The 14,615-nt window shown below is 35.9% G+C and overlaps 1 protein-coding gene across 1 annotated transcript; it reads left to right on the forward strand.

Moving 5' to 3' along the window:
• The first annotated feature begins 2,001 nt into the window (after positions 1-2,001).
• On the forward strand, positions 2,002-9,748 carry LOC104231306 (uncharacterized). Its single transcript, XM_070149959.1, has 5 exons — positions 2,002-2,061; positions 2,190-2,320; positions 2,408-2,522; positions 8,633-8,704; positions 8,803-9,748. Exons 1-5 carry the CDS (start codon positions 2,002-2,004, stop codon positions 9,445-9,447), a joined length of 1,023 nt encoding a protein of 340 aa, XP_070006060.1. The 3' UTR covers positions 9,448-9,748.
• The last annotated feature ends 4,867 nt before the right edge of the window (positions 9,749-14,615 follow it).

Raw genomic sequence — 14,615 nt, forward strand, 5'->3', positions numbered from 1 at the left:
TCTTAGTTTCTACTATGACTTCTAAATTGATGGATTTTGATAAAATCAAGAGACTTTATGCTAATGATGTTGATTTTGGCAAGATTTTTGCAGATTGTAAGTTGGGTCCTTTTGAGAGGTTTAATCTCCAAGATGAGTTTCACTTTAAGGAAAATAAGTTGTGCATCCCTAATTGCTCTTTACATGAAGTATTTGTAAGGGAAACACATTGTAGATAGCTTTTGGGTCACTTTGGAGTCCCAAAGACACTAGACATACTTGCTGAAAATTTCCTTTAGCCTAGAATTAGGGATGACAATGGGGCGGGGCGGGGTGGGTTACAGTGTTTGCGGGGGCGCGGGGCGGGGCGGGTTCTAATTTTTTTAAAAAAATTAACGCAGGGCGCGGTGGGTCGCGGGTCAAGATTTTTATTTTTTTGAACTAAAACCTAAAATTAACGCGAAGCCCGAATGAACCACCAACATTTTTCCACGCAGTTACAACCATTTAGTAACTTGAATTGATATAATATATCTTGTAATTTACGAGCAAAAATAATAATAACAACAATTACCCAGTGTAATCTTAAAAGTAGAGTCTAAGGAAGGTAGTGTGTACGCAGTCTTATCCCTACCTTGTACAGGTAGAAAGGTTGTTTCTGATAGACCATCGACTCAAAGCGAACTTGCATAATCACAACTGTATATAGGATTGTAATTTACAAGCATTTAGTCTATTTCATTTCCTTTTTTCTTCATAAATATTTTTGTTCAAGTCATATCTTCACTAATTAAGAAGAAAATATGTAATACCCCAGTTTATTTTATTTTCTGTATCCTTGTTTTCAAAGATGATGTAGTAACTAGGAATATTTAATATCTTATATTAGTTTTACAAAGTAAACAACTTGTAAGGTTTTGAAGGAGTTCGTAAAACTGTTTTTGTCTTTTTGCAGTTGGGACCATTTCATTATGGCCTAAATATATTATTATTCTTCAGCTAAACGTGTTTGTCTTCTGAAAAATGGGCAGGGCGGGTTTTCGTGGGGCAGGGCGGGGCGGGGCGGGGCGGTTAAACATAACAAATTTTGTTTTGCGGGGCCAGGCGGGTTGGAGTCTTTGCGGGTGTGCGCGGGTTTGCCTCGCAACCGCACCGCCCCGCACCATTTGCCATCCCTACTTGGAATGATAAAAGGTGTTGAAATAATGTGTGCACAGTGTTTGGAATATAAATAAGATAAATCTAAAGTTTTACCACACGGTCATTACCCGCCATTACCTGTTCTTAATTCACCTTGGAATGCTATTTCTATGGAATTTGTGTTAGGTTTGCCTAGAACAAAGTATGGTAATGATATTATATTTGTTGTGGTAGATATGTTCTCCAAAATGGTTCATTTTATTCCTTGTTTAAATATTAATAATGCTTCACATGTTGCTAATCATTTTTTAAAAGAAGTTAAAAAATTGCATGGTATACCTAGAACTGTTATTAGTAATAGGGATGCTATGTTTTCGAGCCACTTTTGGCGCGTATTTTGGGGGAAGTTAGGTACTAAATTGTTATTTTCTACTTCTTGTCACCCACAAACTAATGGACAAACTGAAGTAGTTTATAGAACCTTAGGAAACATGTTGAGGGTTGTTTTGAAAGGTAAATTAACTTATTGGGAAGATCACTTACCTATGATTGAATTTGCTTACAATAGAACAATCCATTCTTCTGCAGGTATGTCTCCTTTTGAGGTTCTTTATGGTGGTTTTAATCCCATTAGTCTCTTTGATTTATTACCATTACCTACTAATAATATTTCTATTCTTAATGGTAGGACAAACGCTGAGATGATGAATAAAATTCATGAGCAAACAAGGCTTGCAATTGAGAAGAAAAATGAGCAAACTGCCTTGAGAAAGAATAAGGGTCGAAAATAAGTTGTTTTTAAACCTGGAGATTTAGTTTGGGTTCACTTTAGAAAGGAGAGATTTCCTTCCAAAAGGAAGTCATAGTTGTATCCTAGAGGAGATGACCCATTTGAAGTCGTTGAAAGGATTGGAGACAGTGCTTACAAGCTGGACCTTCCTGGTGAGTTTCAAGTAAGTTCTACATTTATAGCATGTTTGGCCAAGCTTCTCAATGAGCCAAAAGTGTTTTTTTTCTTCAAAAAAGTACTTTTTTCCAAAACTTTGGGTGTTTGGCCAAACTTTTTTTAGGAGAAAAAAGTGCTATTGGCTAGAAGCAGAAGCAGTTTTGGAGAAGCAGAAAAAAGTAGCTTCTCCCCAGAAGCAGAAGCAGAAGCAGTTTTGCATTCTTTACATTCCAGAAATATCCTTAGTAAAATAATGTAAATACCAAAATAACCTTACTACTTTAAGCCTAGTATTTAGGATATAATAAGACCTTCTCTTCAGCAAGTCACGCTTCTCTCCAGTTTTTACAATATTTTTGGGTTTCTCCTTCATGTCAACAGCAAATCGCTTCAACAGCAAGGGAAATTGTGGATTGAACTTGAAATTTTTTCTATTAAACTGCAATTTTTTCTCAAGGTATGTTTTCTTTGCCCCTTTACTCTTGTGCATTGTTTCTAAATATATGACAGTACTATACTGTATTTTGAATTGAGGAACTGTGGGTGAATACCATAAGACCATTCCCTTTAGATTTTGTTCTTAATCTATTGTTAAGTTTGTTAAAGTAGTTGGCAGAAATGTTTGTCCCACATCGGTGGGAAATGAATAGTTGGGGGGATTTTCCTCCTATAAAAAAGGCTTAATGTTTAGGATTTAAACACACCTCTCATTTGCCTTCTCATCTGTTTAAGGCATTTGTATCTTCTCTTTTTAGTATTATTTCACTTGATTTTTGGAGTGGAATAAAATATTGGTTGTGTCCGAGGAGTAGGCAAAATTAGCCAAACCTCGTAAATTCTGGTGTTCCTTTTATTGTTCTTTTATTGTCTTATTTATTAGTTGGTGGCTGTCATAATTTTTGGTATAGTAGTTGTGACTTATTCACACTATATACATTTGGCTTCCGCAATAATTGGTATCAGAGTCAAGGTATTGTCTAAGTATGCTCTGTGGTTGCAGCATAGTCTGATCTTCCACATCAGAAAAGATTTATCTTGGTAACTGAGTCAAGGTTCTGTCTGAGTATACTCTGTGGTTGCAGCTTAGTCTGATCTTCTACATCAGAAAGAAAATAATCTTGATTTGTCTCGTCAGCTATTAAATAATATTTGTGTCAAATATGGGAGACAATAAACAAGAAGAATCTACATCAAGTGTCAACAACACGCCATCATTGGCATCTTCGCTTATGACAAGAATTGTGTCAAATGCGAAATTTACGGTAGAAATTTTTGACGGGTCCGGATATTTTGGGATGTGGCAAGGCGAGGTTCTAGATGTCCTTTTTCAGCAAGGGCTAGATCTGGCCATTGAAGAAAAGAAACCAGATGTTATTGGAGAAGAAGATTGGAGAATTATCAACCGTTTTGCTTGCGGTACCATTCGATCCTACCTTGTTAGAGAGCAGAAATATCCATACACAAAGGAAACTTCTGCAAGCAAATTATGGAAAGCACTGAAGGATAAATTTTTGAAGAAAAACAGTCAAAATAAATTGTACATGAAGAAGAGACTGTTTCATTTCACCTATGTTCCTGGTACCACGATGAATGAACATATCACCAGTTTCAATAAGTTGGTCACAGATTTGCAAAATATGGATACAACTTATGAAGATGGTGACTTGGCCTTGATGTTGTTGGCGTCACTTCCTGATGAGTACGAGCACCTTGAAACTACTCTACTCCATGGAAATGACGAAGTTTCTCTTAGAAAAGTTTGTTCGGCTTTGTACAGCTATGAACAACGAAAGCGAAAAAAACAGAAGGGCGGAGAAGGAGAAGCACTATTTGTGAGGGGTCGTCCTCAAAATCAAACGAGGACAAAGAAGGGAATATCCAAGTCAAGATCCAGACCTAGCAAAGATGAATGTACCTTTTGTCGAGAAAAAGGGCACTGGAAGAAAGATTGTCCAAAGTTGAAGAATAAGGCCAAAAATAACAATAGAAAGGCCATTATGGATTCAAATGTAGCTGATTGTGATGATTCAGACTTCTCATTAGTTATAACAGAGTCATCAACATCATCAGACATATGGTTGATGGACTCGGCTTGTAGCTATCATATGTGTCCCAACAGGGACTGGTTCGTGGAATTTCAAGAAGGAGAATATGGAGTCGTCCACACAGCGGATAACAACCCTCTTACCTCATATGGCATTGGTTCAATACGATTAAGGAACCATGATGGAATGATCAGAACATTGACAGATGTTCGATATGTACCGGATTTGAAGAAGAATCTCATCTCTGTGGGAGCCCTAGAATCAAAAGGGTTCAAAATCATTGCAGAAAATGGAGTGATGAGAGTATGCTCCGGTGCACTAGTGGTAATGAAGGCTAATCGGAAGAATAATAATATGTACCGCTATCGTGGCAGTACAGTTATTGGGACAGCGACAGTGACATCCAGTGACGACAAAGAGGCAGAAGCAACCAAGCTATGGCACATGCGCTTGGGACATGCTGGAGGAAAATCCTTGAAAACTCTATCAGATCAAGGATTGTTAAAAGGAGTCAAGGCTTGCAACTTGGAGTTTTGTGAGCATTGTGTTAAAGGGAAACAGACAAGGGTTAAATTTGGTACAGCGATCCATAATACTAAAGGCATTTTGGATTATGTACACTCTGATGTTTGGGGTCCTTCCAAAACACCTTCATTGGGTGGGAAGCACTATTTTGTAACCTTTGTTGATGATTTTTCTCGAAGAGTGTGGGTGTATACAATGAAAAACAAAGATGAAGTGCTGGGAATTTTTCTCAAATGGAAGACGATGGTGGAGAATCAAACAGGCAGGAGGATCAAGTGTATTCGCACAGACAATGGAGGTGAATACAAAAATGATCATTTCAATAAGGTCTGTGAAAATGATGGCATCGTCCGACACTTCACTGTTAGACATACACCACAACAGAATGGAGTGGCAGAACGTATGAACCGGACCTTGCTGGAGAAGGTACGGTGTATGTTGTCCAATGCTGGCTTGGGCAAAGAATTTTGGGCTGAGGCAGTTACATATGCATGCCACCTCATTAATCGCTTACCATCTGCTGCTATTGATGGCAAGACACCATTTGAAAAATGGTATGGAAAGCCTGCTTTAGATTATAACTCTTTGCACGTGTTTGGCTCAACTGCATATTATCATGTGACGGAGTCAAAATTGGATCCAAGGGCAAAGAAGGCTATTTTTATGGGAATTACTTCTGGAGTCAAAGGATATCGCTTATGGTGTCCTATGACAAAGAAAGTAATATTCAGCAGGGATGTTACCTTTGATGAATCTGCTATGGTAAATAAGGTAACAGAAGACACCAAACAAAATAAAGGTGCTTCTAAGCAGGTGGAGTTTGAGGGAAAATTTATTTTTCCTACACAAGAAGCAGAGGAGGAAACAAATGAAGATTACCCTCTGGAAGAAGAGCCAGTAGAGGAGATTCCAACTCAGGAACCTCAACAACAACTTGAATCAATAGCAACCAGCAGGCCAAAAAGAACAATAACGAAACCTGTTCGTCTCATAGAGACGGTTGCTTGTGCAACCTCAATTGTAGCTGATGATGTTCCTACTACTTATAAAGACGCTGTCCAAAGTTCAGAAGAAGATAAGTGGAGGATTGCCATGAATGATGAAATACAGTCCCTTCATCAGAATCATACATGGAGATTGGCCAATCTCCCGAAGGGAAAGAAAGCAATTGGGTGCAAATGGGTATTTGCAAAGAAGGAAGGATTTCCTAACCAAGTAGATGTTCGCTACAAAGCAAGATTGGTGGCCAAAGGATATGCTCAAAAGGAGGGAATTGATTACAATGAAGTATTTTCTCCAGTTGTAAAACATTCCTCCATTAGAATTATGTTGGCTTTGGTAGCACAATTGGATTTGGAACTAGTTCAGATGGATGTAAAAACTGCGTTTTTACATGGAAACTTGGAGGAGGAAATCTACATGACTCAGCCAGAAGGATTCAAAGTTGCTGGAAAAGAAAATATGGTGTGCAAACTTGAAAAATCATTGTACGGATTGAAACAATCTTCTAGACAATGGTACAAGCGATTTGACGAGTTTATGTTGCGGCAAGGGTACAAGAGAAGCAAATACGATCATTGTGTGTATTTGCGCAAGCTTAAAGATGGTTCCTTTGTATATCTTCTCCTATATGTTGATGATATGTTGATAGCTTCCAAGAATTTGGAAGAAATTGATAAGTTGAAGATTCAACTGAAGAAGGAGTTCGAGATGAAGGATTTGGGTGAGGCAAAGAAAATTCTTGGCATGGAGATAATTAGAGATAGACGTTCAAAGAAACTCTGTTTATCTCAAAAGGAATATTTGAAGAGAGTACTTCAACGTTTTGGCATAGATGACAAGACTAAGCCAGTTAGTACTCCACTTGCTTCCCATTTTAAGCTAAGTACTATTATGTCGCCAATGGATGAAGCTGAACGAGAGTATATGTCAAAGGTACCATACGCAAATGTTGTTGGTAGCTTGATGTATGCAATGGTTTGCACAAGGCCTGGCATTTCACAAGCTGTTGGAGTTATTAGCAGATATATGCACAATCCAGGGAAGGAGCATTGGCAAGCTGTGAAGTGGATTCTACGGTATATTCATAATACTGTAGATGTCGGGTTAGTTTTTGAGCAGGAAGACAATCAGTCTGTAGTTGGATATTGTGACTCAGATTTTGCGGGTGATCTGGACAAACGAAGATCAACTACTGGTTATGTGTTTACTTTTGCAAAGGCACCAGTTAGTTGGAAGTCTACTTTGCAGTCAACAGTTGCTTTGTCTACAACAGAGGCAGAGTACATGGCTATTACAGAGGCTGTGAAAGAGGCAATTTGGCTTCAAGGATTGCTAAAGGAGCTTGGTGTTGAACAAAAAGGTATCACAATTTTTTGTGATAGTCAAAGTGCTATTCAATTAGCGAAGAACCAAGTTTATCATGCAAGGACGAAGCACATTGATGTTCGGTATCATTTCGTACGAGAAATCATAGAAGAAGGTGGAGTCACGGTGAAAAAAATTCATACTACGGTGAATCCTGTTGATATGCTGACAAAGGTGGTGACTGCGGTCAAGTTTCAACACTGTTTGGATTTGATCAACATTGTTGAAAACTGAAAATTGAAGATGAAGACACAATCAAAATTTGTTATTGAGAGAAAATTGAAGATGTGGAATTTTGCCAAGGTAGAGATTTGTTAAAGTAGTTGGCAGAAATGTTTGTCCCACATCGGTGGGAAATGAATAGTTGGGGGATTTTCCCCCTATAAAAGAAGGCTTAATATTTTGGATTTAAACACACCTCTCATTTGCCTTCTCATCTGTTTATGACATTTGTATCTTCTCTCTTTAGTATTATTTCACTTGATTTTTGGAGTGGAATAAAATATTGGTTGTGTCCGAAGAGTAGGCAAAATTAGCCGAACCTCGTAAATTCTGGTGTTCCTTTTATTGTTGTTTTATTGTCTTAGTTATTATTTGGTGGCTGTCATAATTTTTAGTATAGTAGTTGTGACTTATTCACACTATATACATTTGGCTTCCGCAACAAATTTGTCGTTTAATTTTTTGTCGAGTCTGAATTTATCTTCGAGATGTTGAGACACAGATAGATATTATGTTTGGCCTATGTGATGTGCATATGCATTTACCTGGTTTGTCTGTTATTTTACAAAAGTAGAGTTGTTATGGGTGGTCAATATTGGAGTTCTTAACATTGAAAAAAATTGCATTGTTGGTCTTCCTAATAAGAGATCAACAGTGGTGTGTCTAATATTTTGGGGCAAATTAAATTGTGTTTATTCCATAAGACTTTATAGTGTGATACCTTGTAAAATTCTGAAATTTAATAGTCCCAAATAAACCACCTAGAGCAGGAAAAAAATTGATTTCATACTCTATTTTTTCAAAAGATACCGAGTTGTATAGAAGCCTCTGTTTTAGTGTTTTCCTTCTTTTAAAATTTTAATGTGTAATAAATCTCTTCTATAAACTTTATAAGGAAAATTATATGAATATACTTACTACTTAATATAGCAATTGGATGTAAATGCTAAGTCAATGGCAAGTGCTTATAAACTCAACAGTAGGCAAACTTTCATGATAAACAAACTCTTCATATGACAGTAATCTCTAATGTCATGATAAAATAGCACTATTAAATGTTTGCTGCTGCTTTTGGCTTGAAGAATAGAAAACATTGTCTTGATTCCTTGTTTTACTTATTCATTACATGTTTTTCAATGCATACTGACAAGATAATGAGCAAGAAAGTGACACAAGATAACAATAGCGAAAAGGCTAAATGGGATGCAAAAACAACAGAATTGTTTTTTAAATTTATGTGTGGAAGAAATTACTGCTAGAAATCGTCCTGGCACTCATTTTAGCAGAATAGGGTGGTCTAACTTGGTGCAAAAATTTAATGACAAGACTGGAAAAAATTATGATAAGACCAAACTGAAGAACAAATGGGATAGTTTGAAACTTATTTGGAAAGATTGGGATACTTTAGTTGGAAAGGAGACTGGACCGCGAGAAAAAGACGGTTCAAGCGAGTGTTGAATGGTGGAGTAGGAAGATAAAGGTATTAAGAATTCTTAAATATATTTTCGCTTAAACATAATGAATTATTATTTTGTTTCGAACACTAATATATTTTAAATTATTCTTCCATGAATATAGGAGAACTCAAATGTAGAGAAATTCAGAGATAAAGGTTTACAATGTCGAGAGTTGATGGAATTTTGTTTTAAAGATGTTGTTGCCACTGGCGAACATGCATGGGCGCCATCATCTGGAGTTTTATCCGATAACATACATGGAAGTAATTGGTTTCAACCTGAGAAACAATTTGAGTTTGAAACTCCAACAAGTAATGAGGAGCTTATTATGGAGGATGACTTAAGAAGTAATACAGGAGAAGGATTGGATCATATTAACTTGGAAGAACCAGAAGTAACTGAAAAAAGAGAGACAAATGAGAGTGGTGATAAAACTAAAAAAAAGAAGGCATCATCAATTACAACTGAAAAGGAAAAAAGTAAAGTCAGTACTAGTTTAAGGATCACGTCATCAATTGAGAGAATTGCAGAAGTTGTGGAATTGTGTTTTGCAATTATTGTGGGGTCAAAAGACACTCCACTCAGTATTAAGAGTGTTATGGATATTGTTCGTAATTTACCTGGTATGATTGTTGGTAGTGATTTATGGTGGAAAGCGAGTATGTTACTAGTTAAGCAATCAATGAGAGAAATATTTTCAGCCCAAGAAGACCCAGAGTTGCAATTGCTATGGTTAGAAAAGATGTCCGAACTACACAAAGACTAGAGATATAAGATGTTTTAGTTTTTGTAATTATTTTTTGTGCATATTTTGATTATCCTAACCTGTTTTTGGGATCTCTATGTAACAATATATACATGAACTGCTTTCCTTGGAGACTAACCTGGAAAAGGAAAAAAGAAATAGACAGCTTTAGTTATTGGCAGAAAGAAAAAAAGGCGCTCCCACAAAAGGAAATGTCTCTACTTATCGTTGAGGCATTTGATTCGTTAGATTGAAAGATCATACCTGTATGCTTCTTGGGAATATTAAATCCTTGTGTAATATATTTGAGAATGTCTTTTGCCTTGTCTTTCCCCTGAATGGTATGTAACCATACATCATTTCATGTAAAAGAATGCCTGCCAAGCATTTCATGTATATAAGTTGTTATTAATTATGTAGTGTTTGTTTGGAAATGAAGTTCTTATTAGATAAGTATTGTTTGTTTTTATCTTTTCTTACAGATGTTATTGAAAAAATATAATAATGACGATGTTGATGAAGAAGTTCTTATAATTTGTGATGATATTGATGATGTTTTTGATTTGGCAATTAGCGGTGTAACTCTTGCAGCAGAGTATTACTTAAGATTTTGTTTAAAGACTCCAAGCAGGACTTCTTTTCATACAGGTTTTCATTTTGTTAAAGAGATGCTTGAAGGGCATGATAAGCGTTGTTATGAGATGTTTAGAATGGAAAAATATATTTTTCTGCTATTCTGCAAAACGTTAAATGAACAGTATGGCTTAGAATCAACAAGAAACATAATCGTAGAGGAGATGGTTGCTATGTTCCTAATGATGGTAGGACATGGGGTAGGGAATCGAATGATTCAAGAATGATTCCAACACTCTGGGGAGACAGTTAGCAGATATTTTCATCAAGTTTTACTAGCATGTTTGAAATTGGCTACGGACATCATTAAGCCAAAAGATCCAGCTCTTTCTGATGTTCACACTAAATTAAGAGAAGATAATAGGTACTGTCCATATTTTAAAAATTATATTGGAGCTATAGATGACACACATGTACCTTGTATTGTTCCTTCTAAGGATAAAGTATATCGGTAGGAAAAGTTTCACTTCACAAAACGTAATGGTCGTATGTGATTGGGACATGTGCTTCACTTTTGTATGGCCAGGGTGGGAAGGTACTGCACATGATGCTAGAATATTTGATCAAGCACTTAGAAGACAAAATCTTAATTTTCCCCATCCTCCAGCAGGTAAGTGACCCTAAAATTATGTCTTGTAAATTCCCATGCTATTGATATTATTTTTCATATCAATTCATTACTAATATTTTTCTTACTTGAATTAGGTAAATATTATTTAGTTGATTCAGGATATCTAACAATGTTGGGCTACTTAGGAACATATAAGGGCGAACGTTATCATCTCTCTGATTTTGGACGTAATTCAAGTTTCAGAAATCCGAATGAGGTTTTCAATTTTTTCCATTCTAGCTTGAGATGTACAATTGAACGAACATTTGGAGTTTGGAAAAATAGATTTTCTATTTTACGTTTAATGCCATCTTTCAAGTTTGACACTCAGGTTCATCTTGTTACATCTACTATGGCTATACATAATTTTATACGAAGAAACTCTTACACCGATGTTGAGTTTGACCATTATGCAAATGAAGATAATATGCCAGAGCTTGAAGAAGAAGATGGGCAATCAGACATTCACTCAGAAATGCAAGGAATGTCTTCTAATGTTATGGAGTTATTACGTAATAGAATTAGAGATGATATTATTGAGAACTCTCCTAATGTATAAGTGTTTCTTCTTATTTTTAGGATAATTTTCTATTATGTTTGTGATTTTTGTTGGGGTGAATACTTTTATATTTGTTAAATAATTATTGAAATATTTAAATCATCTTGAAAGAATAAAGTACTTTTTAATTATTATTTTTCCATATTTACTTAAATTAAATTTAAAAACTTAATTGTTATCTTGGTAATAAATCTTTAAGATTATTTATCTACTTATATAATATTCACTCCTAAGCAAATCTATTCATGTCCTTATTTGTAATTTGTCACTTAAAAGAATTTTTTGAAAAGCTTGGCCAAACACAAATCATTGCTCAAAAGTGCTTTTCAAATTGATTAGCCAAACACAAACTGCTTCTCTGCAAAAGTACTTCTCAGAAAAGTACTTCTGAAAAAAAGCAATTCTCAAAATAAGCTAATTTTCAAGCTTGGCCAAATAGGCTATTAATGTTGTTGACTTGTCTTTGTTTGATGTAGGATCGAATTAAGGGACAAATTCTTTTCAAGAAGAGGCGAATGATAGCATCAAGGACAAGGATAGAGTTTTGGAAGCTCCAAGAAGGCCATTTACAAGATCTTAAGCTAAAGAGTTACAGACTAAGGTTGCTAGACTTCAATTGCAAATAAATAAGCTTTTAATTTTAGAGGATGATCTCAATCTCAAAGGAGATGAATTAAACAAGTTTTACATTTATTTAGTGCCTAAATTGAAGTCCAAGAAGAGCAAGATTGGGTACCAAACTCGGCCCTTGAAATCCTGCAAAAGGGCACCCAGAAGAGGTCCAAAAGGGGGTCTTTGAAAAGGAGCCCAATTGGAGTCCAAACCAATGGACCAAACTAGTAGTTTTAAGGTCCAAATCTGTCCAAAGGGATTTGGCCTCCCAACCTACCTAATTTTAATGGATATTCTTATTCTTAGCAACCACCCTACCTAATTTTAATGACTTTTCATGCCTTAGTAACCACCCTACCTAATTTTAAGGTCTTTTACTCCTATAAATAAGGAGTTCTTCTCATTCATTGAGGCACTTCATTATTGATTAAGAATATCATACTTTGAGAGTTTTTTTTGAACTTTTGTCACTTATACTTTGAGATTTATCTTTCAACCTTTACACATTCATAGTTCAAGGTAGTAAGATTACTTCTCTATTGTGATATCATTAATCTTTTTGTGGTATTATTAGAAAGGGATTAATACTAGTTATTGATTGTTGTCTCAAGTTACTCATAAAGTGGTCAAGATCCGAATCTATTGTTTTGATTTGTTTTTAAGTAAAGGAGTTTGATTTCTTCAATAAATCAAGACGTTGTTGCTTGAATCTTGTCAAGGCTATAGACATTGGGTCCTTGGAATTCCTTCCTTGAATTTTCTCATATCCTTTATTTTCTAAACTTTAATTGTAGTTGTTCAATTCCTTATTATTATTATTGCTTCTGCATTTACCTCTCAAATTCTCACTCTAGTTTGGATTTCCGGCCTTGTTATTATCATTCGAGGGCCATATGTTTCAAACTCTTGGTGTTCCCGGGTAACTTCTAAAACAAGCATGTATTTGAAGGGATGTGACATCATGATGTAATTCATCATGATGACCCCTGATCCCGATATGTCACGTCGGCACACACGCGACCTTTTCATTGGCTCTGCCATTTCGGTTCCGGTTGCATTTATGTTGACCCATTCTAGTTTTGAGATTCTTCCTATATAAAAAGGGGATGATCACCCAAATCCAACTTTTACCGTTTTTATTAGTAGCTCAGAATTGCATTTTCTTTTATCAAATTTCCTCCCCTTGCTTATCACCTTATAGCTTTTATCTCCATGTTCTCAGCTTTCTACTTCTTTCTTCAAACTCCATTGTCATGTCGAACTCAACTTTTGGTGTTAATAAGGAGACTCAACCCACTCCGTTGGATGTTGTGTTCCCCATTCATGGAGGAGAATCCATCTCTACCGCTGAGGAGGAGGTTCTACCTTCAGTAGAGTAGATTATTCCCTGCAATCCCGAAGCAAAACCAGATTTTCAATGGTTGCTGGAGGTGATGATTGAGGTTTTTTGGTCTTCTATGATGGCCATGCACTTGGCAGATTTCAAGGCCAAGTATGGACTTCCCGATCAAGTAGAGCTAGTACCTACTAATAATCATGAAGTGCACGCTCACCATCCCTGGTACTGCGCTCTCTGTACTTATCGTTCACCATTGGCTATTCGTTCCCGCTTCCTTCACTAGTGGAGGAATTTCTCTGCTTTTATCGGGTCTACCCCACTCAGCTCACTCCCTATATATACGAGGTAATTAAGATGTTGTCGAAGTTTGCCGAGCTGGCTGGTGTTGAGATCACTATATGGCATTTAGTGGATGCGCCCATCTTTTACTGGGGCACAATGTTGAACCTTCGACGTTGTGGAGGCAAGTTCTTGGTAGTTAAAATGGATGACAATGGTAGTCGACAATTTTGGCTCGACTTCTTCTTTGTCAAGATCGAGACCATCTGTTACATCCCAGGTTTTCGTGCGTGAAAGTATGACATAAGTAAAATAATGAAAGTCTGAAAATGAGATATTATATTTCGCATTTTCGTACATTAAAGCGTCGTCATACAATAAAACTTCGTCGTAAGATTAATCGACGCAAATTTAGGAATGAGATTTATTTTGGGATTATAAGTAATACGCTATTTATATCAAGCGATAAATAAGTGCTATGAAGGATAAAGGGGTACACGAATTAAAGAAAAGGAGTTTCGTTAAAAGTGGCCAATTTGGAATAAAATACGGATCGAGCGATAATATCCGATAATTATAAACTAGTACCATGCAAGGTATTATATGAACACGGTATTGTAATATATATAAAGTATACATGAAGTATTTTTAAAATAAATAGAATTTTAAGTAATTTGTGATAAATTTTAAATTATGCGGATAATAGATTAATTACCGGGTAACGAAATATTATCCGGTTAACCAATAAGTGGATAAATTAACAAAATTCCCCAAGGAGAATCGTGGAAGATCCCCTCCCTTTTTATAAGGTGAGTCATCATTAACCTTTACAAGTGTCTAAAGATTCTTAATCTAAAAGGTCTTAGTAAGACTTATCAATCTTCCCATGACAAAAGTTGTATCAAAATACCTTAAGAAGAAAAAGCTTCAAGATAATGATCTGCCATAACGTTGAAAGCAAAGCTCTATTTTCAAATAACAAGACCCAATTTGGTGACTTCAAATTTAATTCATTTGAAGACCAAGCAAACCTTTTACATTCTGTACATGTGACCACAACATGAAGGAGCAAAAATGTCACACAAATTTAGTCCTTAACCAAACGTTCCATTCAAAAAAAATATATATTAAAGGCAGAGTAAATTGCCCGAAATTTC

This window comes from Nicotiana sylvestris, chromosome 1, assembly GCF_000393655.2.
Source record: "Nicotiana sylvestris chromosome 1, ASM39365v2, whole genome shotgun sequence".
Taxonomy (NCBI): Eukaryota; Viridiplantae; Streptophyta; class Magnoliopsida; order Solanales; family Solanaceae; genus Nicotiana; species Nicotiana sylvestris.